The 15419-nt window shown below is 39.7% G+C and overlaps 1 protein-coding gene across 12 annotated transcripts in view; it reads left to right on the plus strand.

Moving 5' to 3' along the window:
• LOC111247121 (protein O-mannosyl-transferase TMTC3-like) overlaps nt 1–4633 on the plus strand; it is a 196258-nt gene extending 191625 nt beyond the window's left edge. For all 12 annotated transcript variants that reach the window (XM_022797713.2, XM_086973664.1, XM_086977360.1 and 9 more), the window contains one exon: nt 1145–4633. In XM_022797713.2, coding sequence (XP_022653448.1) covers nt 1145–1402 — 258 coding nt within the window. In that variant the 3' untranslated portion in view covers nt 1403–4633. The remainder of the gene's footprint in view (nt 1–1144) is intronic.
• Nucleotides 4634–15419: the final 10786 nt, after the last annotated feature.

The raw sequence follows: 15419 nt of genomic DNA on the forward strand, positions 1-15419 counted from the left end.
CAGAATTGAAGAAGCGACGTTAGTGTAGTTTTTTAAAAAGCTTTTATCCCAACATTTTGCACGTGTCGATCGTTCGGTCTTCATACCGAAAAGGACGACGCTAATCGCTCTACTCTCGCATTTATCTATTAACCTATCATAATGAAGATCCTCGAGAACATGATATGGAATAATTCAATCAACCTCAGACACGACACCCAGGTTATAGGCCAGTCTACGGCTAAGCAGAGCTCAACTTATAGAGTTATCCGTCTAAATGAAAATATATAATTCAACGAAATGTTTGGCATATGCTGAAAATATCATTCCTAGCGGTCATGTTTATTCAATATAATCACCATTTACTGCTAAGACATTTTCTATTCGGGACTTAAATCATTCATTGATCATTTTCAAAATACGTCTTCTTTCTAATGTTAATCGTACGTCAAGTAATATCGGTAAGTTTAAACGCACTCAAAAAAAATAACTTACATGCAAAAGAATTTCAGTGGTTTGAAATTTTGGACTGATAGCAGCGAGTATTTCGAAAAACGTAAATTATCAAAAGGTCTAAAAGATGCGATCAAAAATCCGATATTATAAAAACAGCCTTTTGAACCATCTTGATGAATTTTTGAAATCCTTAAATCTGAACCTTACTATATAAGGTCTGTAGGGTTTATAAGGTTTATCTTCCAGTTTGCTAAATAGAAATTTGCCTAAGGTACTTAAAGTCCTGTATATAAACGGGCAATAATATAGACCATAGATGTTTAGTATAAAAAAAGAATTTTCAATTTCATTCATCGCCCAGCGTAAAGATACTGATTGACGCATTGTTTTCCACTATAATTCTGAGAAGTCTTAAAGACAACCAGTTTTTTAGGCTTAACAGATGAACGCATGGTCGCTACATATAAAATGGCCGCCAAACTTTAGCCTCATTGAGACAATGCACCCTGTCGAACTCGTAAATACTCATATCATATCGTAAGATATGAGTATCCCAAAACATACCTGGAAGTATCTACAAGGCAATAAAATACCTAGATGACGTATTTGTCTACGTGAAGTATTTCTGTCATTAGTTTAGGTTTCACCGGATACTTACCTTAAATAGTCAGTGTATAAGTCGCTTTTTTTCTTGCTGCTTCATTTGCAGTGCTACGAAAAGATTCTTTCGGTAGACCCAAACAACGTAAAAGGTGCGCACAATTTATGCGTAGTGTACGTGGAGCGAGGAGAACTTAATCGCGCTGAGAGATGTTTCCGTCGCGTGATATCGTTACACCCCGATGCCGAGTACGTGCAACGCCATCTACAGGTCACACAAACGTTACTTCGCAACAAATCAGGACTTGAACCCAACACAGAGCAGCTTTTACAGCCTCGATTTGTGACGCACGTCAGCTACCGCTAAAAATAAAAAAAAAAATGAAGAATTAGCGTGTCTGTTACAAAAAGGATAACCGCACATTAGAAACAGGCCTCCAGACGTGTTTTGTTTTGATGCTTTTCCGTGCGGTCTGCCTGAATGTAGGTATCGCTTGAGTGGCGTCCATGACTAGGACGTCACACAGGTAGTCCTGCAGTAGGCAAGCACACCGTGAGCTGGAACCTCCAGAGAAGCACTGGTGTTAACTAGTCAACAGTTAGGCCAAATGTCTACTATCATTATAATTAATTAATTACAAAGAATATAAATAAGTCTATGATGATGGTATAACTATGGTAGAGAACGAGCAGCGAAACACAAACATGCACGATACACATATGCAGGTACATGTGTGTGCAACTAATATAGCCATGATTCGAGCCACGCGTGCTGTCAGCCGTAATGGGCTTAATCTAACAGTCTGCGAATAGCAGTTGTCAAAGTGGTACCGGTCGCTTTTTAGTAGAAAAAAATGTGTTATTGTTATGCAATGATGACCGATTGAACGCAGTCATTTATTCTACAGAATTCGACATACCTACGTGTGTGCGCTGGCATAACAGGCAGGTATGTAGATACACCTACATAAATTGTCTAAGAATTACGTATATATGATGTTCATTTCTGCTTAAAAGATATACAGTTGCATTGCACAAACGTCTGAGCTCAAAATTTTAATTTCTAAGATCGCTCTGTCCAATTAGTTGCTCAGCGAGGGTACAGTGGTGCGTGACGCCGCATGGCAGCTGCGGCGTAACGCACAATATCTTGTGCAGATACACGATTGCCCCTAATAAATAAAAATACACTGTCTCATATATGTGACGAAACCTATGTACTGCAAAACGTGTAACTGTGTGCGAATTCGTTCTGTCCGGTCCTTTCCAGGCTTCATTAGTTGTAATTTCCGTATTATGAAAGTCAGTATTGATCTCCGCCATTTGTCTCTCCCTCATGCTGATGAACCCCGAATAGGCAGGGCTTATAAGAAGCTTGAATCTACCTCTCAGATCCTCCGTAAATATTGGTGTGCCACCTAGACGGCGCACGTATTTGTTCAACGGAAAAAGTAGGCTTGACCCGGCTAAGTCTTTCAAGCTTTTTCTGTGGAAGATGTTTTCAAACAACGTGGATTCTCTAGAAAGCAATCAGGGCCACTTCTATTTCGAACAATGCCAGCAATGTAAACCAAAAAGGTGTCGAGGACTTACGTATTTTGACGCTCGTTACCATCGTCTACCGAACTCTGACCGTGATGTATTTTGCAAAATTCAGCTATTCATGGACAAGATCACCCTCAGGTATTTGAGGTTATCGATGCACTCCTACGTTTATATGGAGCATGGCGAAAGCAACATGGTGCCTCTACGGCGGAAGTTCATCATGTTGGTTAAGAATCCAGCTTTATCTACTTTACCTAGCAGGCTGGCGAAACCTTCCTAGACATAAGGCCGACTCCTTCCAAGGATGATCATCAGCGTACGGTAATGTTTTTACCTGTCCTACCAGGTGTTGAACACACAAATCATTTAGCAGGAGCTCAGGTTATCGCTCTGTGCAACGCTAGCCGATAGAATCAACTCCGGCCGGACTATCTGTGCTCACCAAGTTCCCTGTACTATTAACTTGATCAAATGCAACATGTTTTATGGGACCTTTTGCAAGTTTTATTCAGATTTCCGCATCAGTTACTCACGCAGCACGCGAAAACGTAAAACAGTCACCTACATGCGCTTATCTCAAACACAAGTAACGTTAAGAATACGGGACGAACACTCGATATGTAGGTAACCCGATGTAGAAGATAGAATATGTCGAATGAAAATGCAAGTATTTCTCGGGAGCAAATCCTTAAGAAGAATATGACAAACAAGGAGGGGACTCAAGGAAGTGCAACGCTTCTGTTGATGATTATCAAAATGAGTTTAACAAATGATTATGATCCCTGTTTTTAAATTGCGTAACATACGTTGCGAGATATGTGACGTGACAACCACAATAATGGGCCCGTACTGATGAATGGTACTACGTATAAATGGCTATAATATTTGGCAAATACCAACGCGTACAGATAGTGTTGTAACTATAAATACCGGAACAGCGAAAAAAGAACAGGACCCTGACGACATTGCACGGTAAAACGCCTAAGCGAGAAAAAGATATATTCCTCTTTAGCGGAGAAAAATTGAAAGGCGTGTCGCGCCCCACGTTTCGTAAGAGAAATAGAAGTTCAGATGTATACAACCAAACTATATACACTTGAAGCAACACAAAAAACACAGCTGACTCTGTGTCGTAGTTTGTGTGTGTTCGGGATTGCCCGTCGCCGAGGCTAAGTCAAGAGATATGAAAAAGACAGACGAAGGTCGACGATTACAAAGAGCTGATGCTGCACCAGTACACTTTGCAGCTGCAGCAGCAGCAGCAGCAGCAGTAAAACAACAACAGCAAAGACAAGGAATAATATGAATAGCAAAAGCAGAAGGAATGGATCCGTCTTAGACATGCTGTCAGAGGAAATGATTAGGAAAGTCGCTAGAACTGTCGGGAACAACCCGAGGGTTGCTGTAGAACGAAACACAGCGAAGAAGAGAAAAGGTGTACCACGCGAGATTGCGTTGTGTCGGCCGCCGTATCTCTCCTCCCCTTCTCCCTCTCTCTCTTTCTTGCTTGAAGTCATATTCGAGAACTGTGCCCCAATCGGCCCCAATGCCAAAAATGAAACATGAAAAATAAGAAATATTGGGGACACAGATGGAGAACACCTCAGGATGCCCTAGCGAGCGCGGAGTAGCAAATAATTGGAGGAGAGAGAGGGAGAAAGAGAAAGTATGATAGGAAAAAATTTTAAAGCAGCCTCAAAGACTTTGGATTTCAGATACGGACAGCGGATGATGTCTTGACAGCGCCAAATGTTCATACGAGAATGAAATGACAGTACTAGCGTAATGATTATAAAGAATATAGCGACAATGATTATTATTCTATGAGACACAACAACATTGTACATTCTGTGTAAATATCGCCTGTGTAAATTCTATTTATTAATACAGAGTACAGATATTAATTACGGATGAAAGACAGAAAAGTAAACAGGATAGTGACTAGGAAAGAGAAAGTGAAGCTGGTCAAAAGGAAAGATGGCTAACTAAACTATGAGAGCGGATTGAATAAAAAAAAAAAAGTTATATATTTATAAATGTGATGCACACCAAACAGTTGTGTTTTTAATTAGATAGTGCCAAATGCATAGAAGGAAATAGGTTACATACTTCTTCCTTGATGAGAAGCGTTAAATGAAAGTAGGCCGCATTTAGACCGTTCCATCCAGATAGCTGATTATTCCCTCCAAAGCTTTCTCCAGTTTTCGTCAACCCGATTTGGCTCCGCAAAAGATGCCTGGTGATATAGCGATTTCGTTTGCGTTAGTTGTGGACTAAATTGACGGTGTTTAAATGACGCATGTGATGAGAACCGCAGTTTTACATATGAAACGTCACTTGCCACATGAGGGCATAGAGAAGACATATTTAAGAACTTAGCACTAGTATAAATACTATTTCGTTTGCAGGTAAATCTATGTCGGCTCTACGAACTCCTCGTTTTAGAGTGGTTTCCTAAAATCCCTTCGGCGGTCGTGCAGAATCGCGCAACTCTGCTACAAATGTTCATCTCGAAGGGGCTTACGAGCTTAGCCCTGTTGCGGTAACCGGAACGCATCGCGTCCTGTCGCGGTGAAATTTCTTATTCGCTTGTCCATAAGCTACATTTGGATGGAAGCCGATATTCAGACGAAACGTTTTGCGAGTGCTGAGAGGAACAGGCTTCACCGGTACATTCAATACAACCGCCACGGGCTTCGATTACGGCATCAATTCAACGACCTGGTCTAGACGGCTTACAAATAGTTTGAAAGCATTTTCCCCATTTTTACATACAATTTTTTGATAGTAACTATGAGCCCAGCGATATTACCGCGCATATATTATTCAATAGAGTTCCGGTCGAAAACGCTAGAGACAAAACAGATTTAGATTTTAGGCTTATAGTCGGCCAAGAGTCCTAAAAATCTAGCGGTCCAAAAAGATCCAGTGTAGAAGCTAATTAATTTTCAAAGGATCCTATAAGTCGTTGATATTCTGATGAACCCCCGAGCCCTTTCGGTCAAATTGAACATAAAGTTGACGCACAAATGCTGGCAACAGCTTTAAATAACCAATAATGTATATGATTTCTGAGGTCTTCTGTCTGACGTAAAGGCATGCTTTTGGCATGAACGTTATTTATATTACACTGCCATTTGTTACATCTTTCTTTGTTCTTTTTTACTTATTGAGTACAGTACATCAAAAAAGTCTTAGCTATTTTACAGGCTAAGTTGAGCACATCATTCTGAGGGGAAAATCTGGGTACCTCAACTTTATACATTTCACCTCTATGTAAACTTTGCACCGCTAACAGGAACATAAGTAGGTGACTGTTTTTATACGGGCGTAGAAATTAAAAACTGAGATCTGTGTAGCATTGTTCCTTTCGGTGTTACTAATAATAGTTAAGAAGTAACGAAGGGAACTAAAGTTATTACTAAAAGGTAAACAACTGAAACTCCTCTCTGAAATTCTGTTTATATTCAAAGGCTTGATGCGTTGTATCATAAATAGTATCTTGAGTTATGTAGACGTACTTAACCAATCACATGCACTCATTCTGTGGTGTTGTCGAATCTAATCTTATACACTCAGACTGTGCTTAAAACTAGGGAAAGAGAACAAATATTTACATACGTAGTGGTCTTCAGTTGCTCACTACTGCGTAATCTGAATTTACTCAGATTCCTACTGAAACGCGTAAACGACGCGATATTCAGGTGACAGGCATTTCTGCTTAGCTTAAACATTATCATGGCTGGCCGTTGAAAGCGCCTCTCGAGAGAGTACTTTCCTTTGGTGCTGTTTAAGAATTACAATCGTAAAATAGGGACATTTTAAAATGCATATCGTAACCAACATGTCACTGTAGATTCTCCATTGAACTTATTTCAATACTGGCGTCTTATTGAGGCTGCTTCAATATCTCACTTAATCAGTAACTTTACTTCTATGAAATTCGATGTAAGTTAACGTGTCTACTGCCGACGAAAACATACTAGCGATGAGAGTCATTTTGCACGTCTGAGTTCTTACACCTTAAAGATACGTTCACTAGACCTCACACTGGCACTTGTCTTTCTCGTTTCTGGGTTGCTGATTCAGACCTACTCTTGATGGTCAAGTTTTTCATACTTTTAGCCTTTTGGACCACTGCCCTCTTCCCGCTGAAGTCACGTTAACACAAAATCCCTTCTGACCGCTCTTCGTACCACTGCTCAGTCGCTGCAGGGTATTAAACGCCAATAACTATACGAAATTCCATCAATTTCCAACCATTACAAGGAGCGATTATTTTCTGCTACCGACCCGGACGAGTCTGTTGACATCTTGTGATTTTCTCTGGATGAGCAGCAGATCCCCTTAGAGACTGTTAAGAAGCTTCGAAGATCTCAAAATCTGCCGTTGTTATAAAGAGAAAGTTCGGCAATATTTCTACGCAGCGAGCTCGAAGTGGCTCGGAGCTCTTCAACTGCCAGTTGAGCAATTACTTCTTCAGTGGACAACGCCATGACCCACCCATCTCTTTCGACTATCAACTTAGTAGTAAACACTTGTCTAACCGAGACGAGAGTACTTGCTATCCTTTCTCCCCGTACTTATCTTTCAGCTGTTGTCCCGTTTTCCCAGTCTGACTTCCTTGTCATGCTCTAATCGTTAAACTTTGTGACAGCTGTAAAGGAAGGACTGTAGCGAGATCCCGAAAGTCAACAAGTTCAATAGACAATTTCTGATTGTTTCCATGGCCTTTATCTATCCTTTCATTCCCATCTGTACAATATTTGCTGCATTTAAACTACACTAACTCCAGTTCATAGAGGTAAAGGCCCAAAAAGTAATCCCGGCTCCTAGAGGCACATAAGCATTGCTACCTTTCTCGTGAAAATGTTTAAATTTAGCTCCGTTTTGAGTATTTTGCTCTTCGCCAGGTCTAACTTAGTAAACTTATCGAGCTGTGTTCGACAGTAATAAAACACATGTTGTTGGTGTCACCGCAACGATTGAAATATTCCTCGATATAGCTAAAATCTTCGACCACCAAAATTATGGGATGTATCAATAAAGACCTCGCACTGGGAAGCTACCCTCTTTGCGTTTGCTGTCTACCATTCCATGTGGCTTGTGCTCAGCATTACCAAAACGCCCACTGTTCTCGTTAAACACCCCCAGTCTACTTTCACTGTAACAGCATCTTTTTGTGGCAGCTTAAAATCTGGTCGTAGCTGCGAAACTAGGTCAACCTCCGTTTTAAATCTCTAGATTCGACCTTCCTTTTTTAAAAATAGGCGCGCTTTCAACATAGCCAAATTGGTTGCTTCCATACGTTATCGAAAATCCCCACACTATAATTAACTAACTATTTCAGACTACTAAACGTTAGGCATTGTCTGTACTGTTTTATTTATACAGAATACTCATTAATATTTTATCACTTATTGCAAACACAGGTGTGTATTTTTAGGGCCTAGTTGACCGCCTGGCCATGACATGTATCAAAGGGAACAAACAGTTATCCGATTTAAAGACTAAGCCATTTTCACCTTTAAGCATTCGCCAAGATTTTGTTAGCAAGTAAACTGGCACATAGAAGACTGCCCATAAATGCGCAGATAGATTTATTAAACTGCAGGATATTCACATTGAGTGGTCATGGGGGACCCGTTGGGGTTGGGAATTGAGGCCTTCAAATAAAAATAGGCTAACTTCTACAGCACCGAGACAATTAGTTTGCAATGACTTTTCGCTCATCTGCTTTACAAAATCTCCATCGAACGCTTGTTGAGTTAGAGAACCCAATTCGGCTTTTAAATCAGGTTCATCAGTCAAAAACGCAGTATAACCAGGAAAAAAAAATCATTAATAGGGCTTCTCTAAGAGGTTACGATTGTTGCTCGTGCTGACTGTTCAGTCCACCGTGCTTTTGGCATCATAGTATTTAAACGTACCGAATAGAACATTCGCTGAAAGATTCTTAGCTTTGTCTGCCGTCAAATAGGAATCTGCGATGCTTAAGCCTCATCTTTGCACGCGTCTAATTCGCATCTTTAAAATTATCTTAATAGTTAATAACATTTGTATATAATTTTATCTGGAACTGTTGTCTGCCTAATAGAGCGACATATGAAGGTTACCAGTAGTAACCTGCTCCAACAGTAGATAACTTTCATTGAGAAATCTGCTGGATCCGACTATGTTAGCTATCTATCTATCTCATTTTTGCTACAAATAGATGCGCTATACTTCGCTGTGATTTTGAATAAACTATATTTGCGCTATATTTGATACTTCTGTTCGTATCAAATATAGCGCACATACTTTTTGTTTCTATCAATATCTTGATTGGTTTATTACTGCACATATGGCTTTGTACCATCTATTTCATTATCGGCTCTAAAAAGAGAGTTATTCGACTTTTTTTTTATAACGTCTCGAATTATTATTATTATTGGATACGCTTTTTTTTTTTAATTGGTGTTTTACCAAAACTGGAAATGTAGATATAACTTCGAGTTACATTTATCTGTTTTGTGTTGTTTTTAAGTTCACACCAAGACATGATTTTATGCCTTCTTTAGGCAGCGACGGCCTAAGCTACGGTTCTTCTAATCAATTTACAATAAATGTAAATTAAAACTTCAATATTGTATTATTTTTGTATTAATTAAACGAACTCAATTTTCTAGCTATTACTTCTTGGTTAACAACGAATTCTATTATAAGCGTAGGTTGATGCATATATTATTATTTATAAGCCAGGCAGTTTTAGGCTGGCAAGGTTCGCAAAGCTCGGATGGACGTGGTTTATCTGATCGTATGTTAAACAGCATGAAATGAGCCTCATTAGCAGTTTAAAGAAGCAACGGGTCACTTAGACGACCTCCTGGTCCAGCCATCGGAGAGCTGGAGCTGCTTACTCAAGTAAGTGGATCGCGAAGAGACGGAACGAACTACTACGGGAGAGATGGTTAGGACAGGACCTTGAAAAAAGGACCTGGTAGAGCGCTGGTCAGAAGACGTTTGAATTAATCACTACGAATAGACCAATGGCCAGACATATGATGAATTAGGCAGATACGGATTCGTTGATTACAAACATTCACCAACTGTTTTATAGGACACACCCACTATAGACGGAGCAAAGGAGACGCATATATCCGAATTGAATATTCTACCTGCGATTCCATCCTTTCGTTGCGGTTGAGTTTATGCCCGCGGTCGCATTTTAGGTAATATCTAACTTACTGATATCCTGCAAGGTTTCCCTTATGACCAAGTAAAATATCCACATATGTATGGGTTTATTTATATTATCCTATAATCTGTTCGGCAAAATGGCTGACTTTTACACTCGATAATAAAAACACAAGATAAGTACTTTTGTATTATGGTTGCGTAGGTTTGAGTTAGCCTGTTTGACGGTACTGGAGCCGGTAGGATCAATAGCATCTGTATTGACGAAAATGTCCGTAGAAGCTTCTGTGTACAGATTTCAGGAACCTGTTCCTACATGTGTTAAAAACTCTGTTTCAAAGATATCGTTATAGTTAGCAAACTGGCCATTATTACGTCATCAGTTGGGAAACAGCTGTTTCTATACAAATCTGCAGTGAAACAAACAAGAATTAATAATACTATTTCTGTAGCTTCTAAAGTGAAGGTGACAATAGGAAATAATGGTAGTGCATGCTTTTACTTTTTCTTGATAGACATCGTAATTATCTATATATAAATCGGGCTAAAAATATTTCAAATATTTTATTGAACCAAATAAAATCGCAGGCGTTCGCCCCACGGGTCGATTATCAATAAATATAATTATGCGATAGTTGATTAATCGTTTAGGTTACCTTTGGTAAGTTAGTATTTAATTATCTATTAGCGACCATACAGAAGAAATGTCTGCCGCTAAAAAACTCGCCCGTTATACGCGATAAGTATTTTCATGCAGTTTGCTTTGGTGTCTGTGGATTACGCTGGATTGTCTATATAGGACCTCTCGTTCTCAAGAAGACAAAACGATCGGGGGGTATGAAAAATGTTTATTTTTACTCCGTCCGTAGCCATAACCCATTGCTTTCCATTATTATCATAATTTACAGATCCAGGCATTAACCCAGCATTCTAAAAATACCTCTTCATTTTTTTTGGCACTTCTCCCCAACTCTAGCTTGAAATCGTTCTCGAGTGCCATGCACAGCACTTCTCCAAGTTCAGTGGAAACTTTGGCCTGTAAGGCAGCCATAGTTGGTGTATTGGCGGCGACGACCTCTTTCGGTAGTACTTCCCCCAAGCAACGAGAAGGCTCTGTGTGTTCCGCTTTATCGCAGAGCTCCTTTAGGGTCATACTACTAACCACCTGCGTACTTGAGTTAACTTGAAGCACAGGTTTTCTATTAAGTCTAAAACATTTCCTACCTTCATCTAGTTCAGTAGCAAGGATCATTTGAATGAGCTGTTATACAACAAGCTTCAACACGTATTTTTAAAATCGACTAATGTAACATACCAAAAAAGACCTTGACTCGACGTTGTATATAAGTACATTTTTCGGACAGACTATCCGTTCACATTACATGAAGAAATATCGGATAAACTTGTCCAAAGTTGTATTTGAAGTTAGCGGTAGCAAATGCTTATGTTATAGAATTCATCCGAAATGAATCTCGAGCAACAGTTTCTATTGACGTGAATATATAAAGTACAGTAAAAGGTGTGGATAGTAAAAAGTATATTATATAATATATTTCGATCCTTTTATAGTTACGTCAAAATATAATATATCTAACAGAACCATTGTAAAGCTTATCATTGCCTAAATCCTGCATACGTGCTACATCCTGCATGATATAAACATGCAGCATGATTGATTCAGTCCACTACTGACTTGTTTCCGCCAGCGGGATTCAATTCAACAACCATTGTTATTATTAATCTAATTTTAATCATAAACATTATGTCAGCTTTGAAATCTATCACTTTTTTTGATGAACGGCTACATTTGAGTCGGCGTTTACTATTAAGCAACATTTTTCTTATTACCACTGTTTTCCATGAACGAAGAAACAGTGTGTTATAAATGATGTTCTGCCGTTCGTCCACGGATATCATTCCAACCGGCTGGGAGACGATTCTAACATAGTCTCTCTGTGTTTATGTTCAGTGATCGTATCTGCAAACTTCAACTCGCGATGGTCGTACGCTCTGTACTCGCTTCATGTACTTCTCTCATATTCTTCTGTAGATCTATAATATTTCACAGGAAGCGTCAACAACAAGACGACGATACGAAAGCAAGTTTGTCGTCATCGCAACGGCTACGGGAGCGATGTTGAGCAGCGAACGTTGTTGTTAGAAATTTCTTCCTGCCTCTGCAGCATTTTCAAATTGGCAACTTTTATATATATACGCCAGTGAAAAGAGAGAAGCAGCTAATTATTCCAGGAATTACCATGCCACAGTTCTATACTTATGCGATTCTACAATGCTCCGTCGCCGCAACGTTGTTTGGTATAATATATATATATATATATATATATATATATATATATAGCGGAGAGGAAGCAGGAAAGATCTTGTTAGCTGTTTTCCCTCTCTAACCGATTTGAGTGCTATTAGCTTTATTTTAACGTAAACAGCTATGGGAGAGACCTAGAGGTGAATATATATTGCTAGCATCAAGCGAGTTTACGAGGTTAAGAATTCCCCGTACTACTTCCCTGTAAAGGAAATCGGTTTCTCAGTACAGGCAAGAGATTTTCGGTGAAAGAAAGGGGAGACTCTTCTACATGCAGCGCAGTATCCGACAACTGAACGCTCAGACAAGCTGCATGAAGCACGCCAGAACCACTAATCCGTCTTTCTTCGCTAACCGTACGCCATCCACCTGTGGGGGTAATGACGAACTTTTTTGTGATGGCTTTTAGACAACAGGTCCGTTTTGGGAATTCGTTCACTCGTTTAAAGGACTTTTAAAAAACAAGACTCTTTATAGACTCTATATCGTTTAGAGTTTATCACCGAGTTGAGTTACCAGTGGTCGTTCCGTGGCTTGTTAGGCTCTAAAGATAGTTTGAAAAAGTCCGACGACCTAATAACTTAATACATTTAAAGAGATACAGTGTAAAATATGTCTGAATCTAACTGTCTATACCCAAATAACTAAAAAATAAAAAACTAAACGATTTTCACCAGCTAAAATCGGGTTGTTCAGTCTCAGAGGGGTCAACAAACGGCTATGTCGAACGAACTACATGAAAGTACATAAGACGTCATTACAAGAAATAGCATTAGGGTGTACGCGCAGTTTTATTTGCACGAAAATATAGAACCGAACAGATAGACTGATCGTACAACATAAATAAGCTGCGCAGAGATTTGTTATTAAGCAAGCAGATATATAAACACTTACTAAAGGCTTACAAAGCCAAAGAAAGCTGATAATGCCACCGTACAGAACCTGTAATCGAAAACAGCTACCAAATATATTGTCGCAACAATTCGAAACGAGTGAGGCAGACGATGAGTATATGTGGGTGATGTTATAGAATGGAAATATACGGTTATTTATACTCGATTGGTTATGGTATGGTCTAAGGCAAACTCCAGTAACAAACGTCTCTGCCAACTCGTGAATCCGCAAGTATGTTGATCGACCACGGCTAAGTGCACCGGCTAACGAAGAGGACTTGCTTATTTGTCAGTATCCCTACCTAGGCGGGCGTTTCGCTCAATGGGCCGTAATTTTGCACTACTTGGTTTCAAGCGGAAATCATGTAGCCAATGCAAGTAAACTTCGCTATGAATTACTACAGCTACATCTATGTATGAATATGAAGGCCCAAATCTGAACGACCATTCGCTTACCTCGTGGACGGCAGTCGCTGACCCACGCGCCCGGCCGTTTAGCGGAACAATAGCAGATTCTGCAGAAAACGTAGGGGATGACAGCCGATAACAATGAAGGCAATGCAATGATATTGTAGAATATCGACGATGCTTGTTTGCTGCTCGCCCTTTCGAATTTGTTCGACGGGACTCCTTCTAGACGAGTATGGGGAGAAAGGTAGCTCGTCTCCAGCTGATTGCTCACTCTGCAAACAGCTCCTCGAGCATCTCGCATGATCGAATCGTTTTGCTGGCATTTTAATATTAGCAGGGTAAACAGTTGGGGGCACCAGGGCACACGAGATATAGGCAACGAGACAGGAGACAGCAGCCGCCAACGGTTAGCTGTGGTCTGCAAAAGAGGTACAATCATAGCAGAGCGCATTGATTCGCCATTTTTATCTGGCCACTGCCGCACATATTTGTATTAGCATGTGTGTTAATTGTCTCTGTCAGCAAAGAGCTGCAAACAATGTTCGATTAATGCAAGGAAACTTGTTTTTACGAGGAAATTTGAGGAAAAATAGTCGGAATTGTTTTCCAAATGCTATTTGTAAACAGTACCAACAGCAATGTTTGTTCGGGTACGCATGTTAGCTAGCAGATTTCTGATCGTCTGAATAAAGACCAGCACGGCGTGCTTTTGTAAAAGGGGATCTAGTTCCCTTGAATAGGGTTTTTCTGCTCGAAATACCCACAAACAATATCAGCGTTGATGCAGCCTAGATCAGTTACAGTGTATTTCTCATATTTCTGAAGATAATGTTAACATTGTTTGAACAACTTGGCGCTTGCTACGCTTGTCAACGTAGAACTAGATGTCTCATCTATAGGTGCTGTTTTTACGTAATAAAATCACGTCGGTGTACCACAATTGCAAGCTGAAAAATGACCACGTTGCATTGGTCAGACCGTCACATGTATCAATATAGACGAAAAACACAGTAGCCAACAGGGAAAAACCTAAACTCGAAATTCAAATTAATACCGTTGGCGCATACAGTTGCCCGAGTGTCCATTGCCTCCTTGTAAAATTTATTACTAGAGTTTCTTGTAACAACAAGATATGGCGATGTTTTTATAAAACAGTAGCTGTAGCTGTTTATTGAGGTATCCAGCTACACTAGACAAACAAACGGTTGGATCCTTCTCTTGAAACCCAAGGAGAACGCATCCAGGATTCAGAGAGTACTTGGTAAACGGACTATTCTCCCTAAGCTTGGTTAGCACTATAAGCTAAACAACTGTAACAAACGACTATCAAATAACTTTACCATAGAAATAAAATCATAATAAATTCTGTGTATTATTACATTTTAAAGACAAGGAGCGCGTGGAAGAAGGCGGATCAAGACCAATCGGGATGACGGCGCGGGAGCATTGTTGCCTGGCTGTCAGGCAGCTGGAGTTTATGATTACGGGAAGCCAAGGTCTTTGAAGGCGAACCGCTCATCGTAAAGCTAAGTAATTGAGATACCTAAATATATAAAGCATATACCTGGCTCATTCTTTCTGCCGCTACGCTAACCAGAAGTTATTTGCAAAAAAGAACTCGACTGACTTTTGGTATGTGCTGAAATCTCAAACGTGCCAAAGGGTGTTGTCTATGTACCGCAATTCGGTTGTGTACTAACCATTGTAATTTAGTTAACTTTATCTGACTTAAAAAAAGTGACATTTTAGGAATTTTTTTTCTTCATAAGAAAGCATCAATCAGAACGCTTCTCTATTTTCAAAAAAAAATACCAAGAATATAAACAAATAACAAGCACTGGTCATGGCATTTACATTCTGTTGTTAATTAGACGCGACTGAATCCTTCGCATCCAAATGGCGATTCACAATGAACCTTCTTAAAAGTGAAACGCATACACGTGCCGTACCTAATCATACAAGCTTTGTGACGTTATATTATTGTAATTTATTTAATAGTACCATATGGTTATCAGGTTTAATATAGTCTTCTTGTA

Source organism: Varroa destructor, unplaced genomic scaffold (assembly GCF_002443255.2).
Source record: "Varroa destructor unplaced genomic scaffold, Vdes_3.0 BEIS01000001.1, whole genome shotgun sequence".
NCBI lineage: Eukaryota > Metazoa > Arthropoda > Arachnida > Mesostigmata > Varroidae > Varroa > Varroa destructor.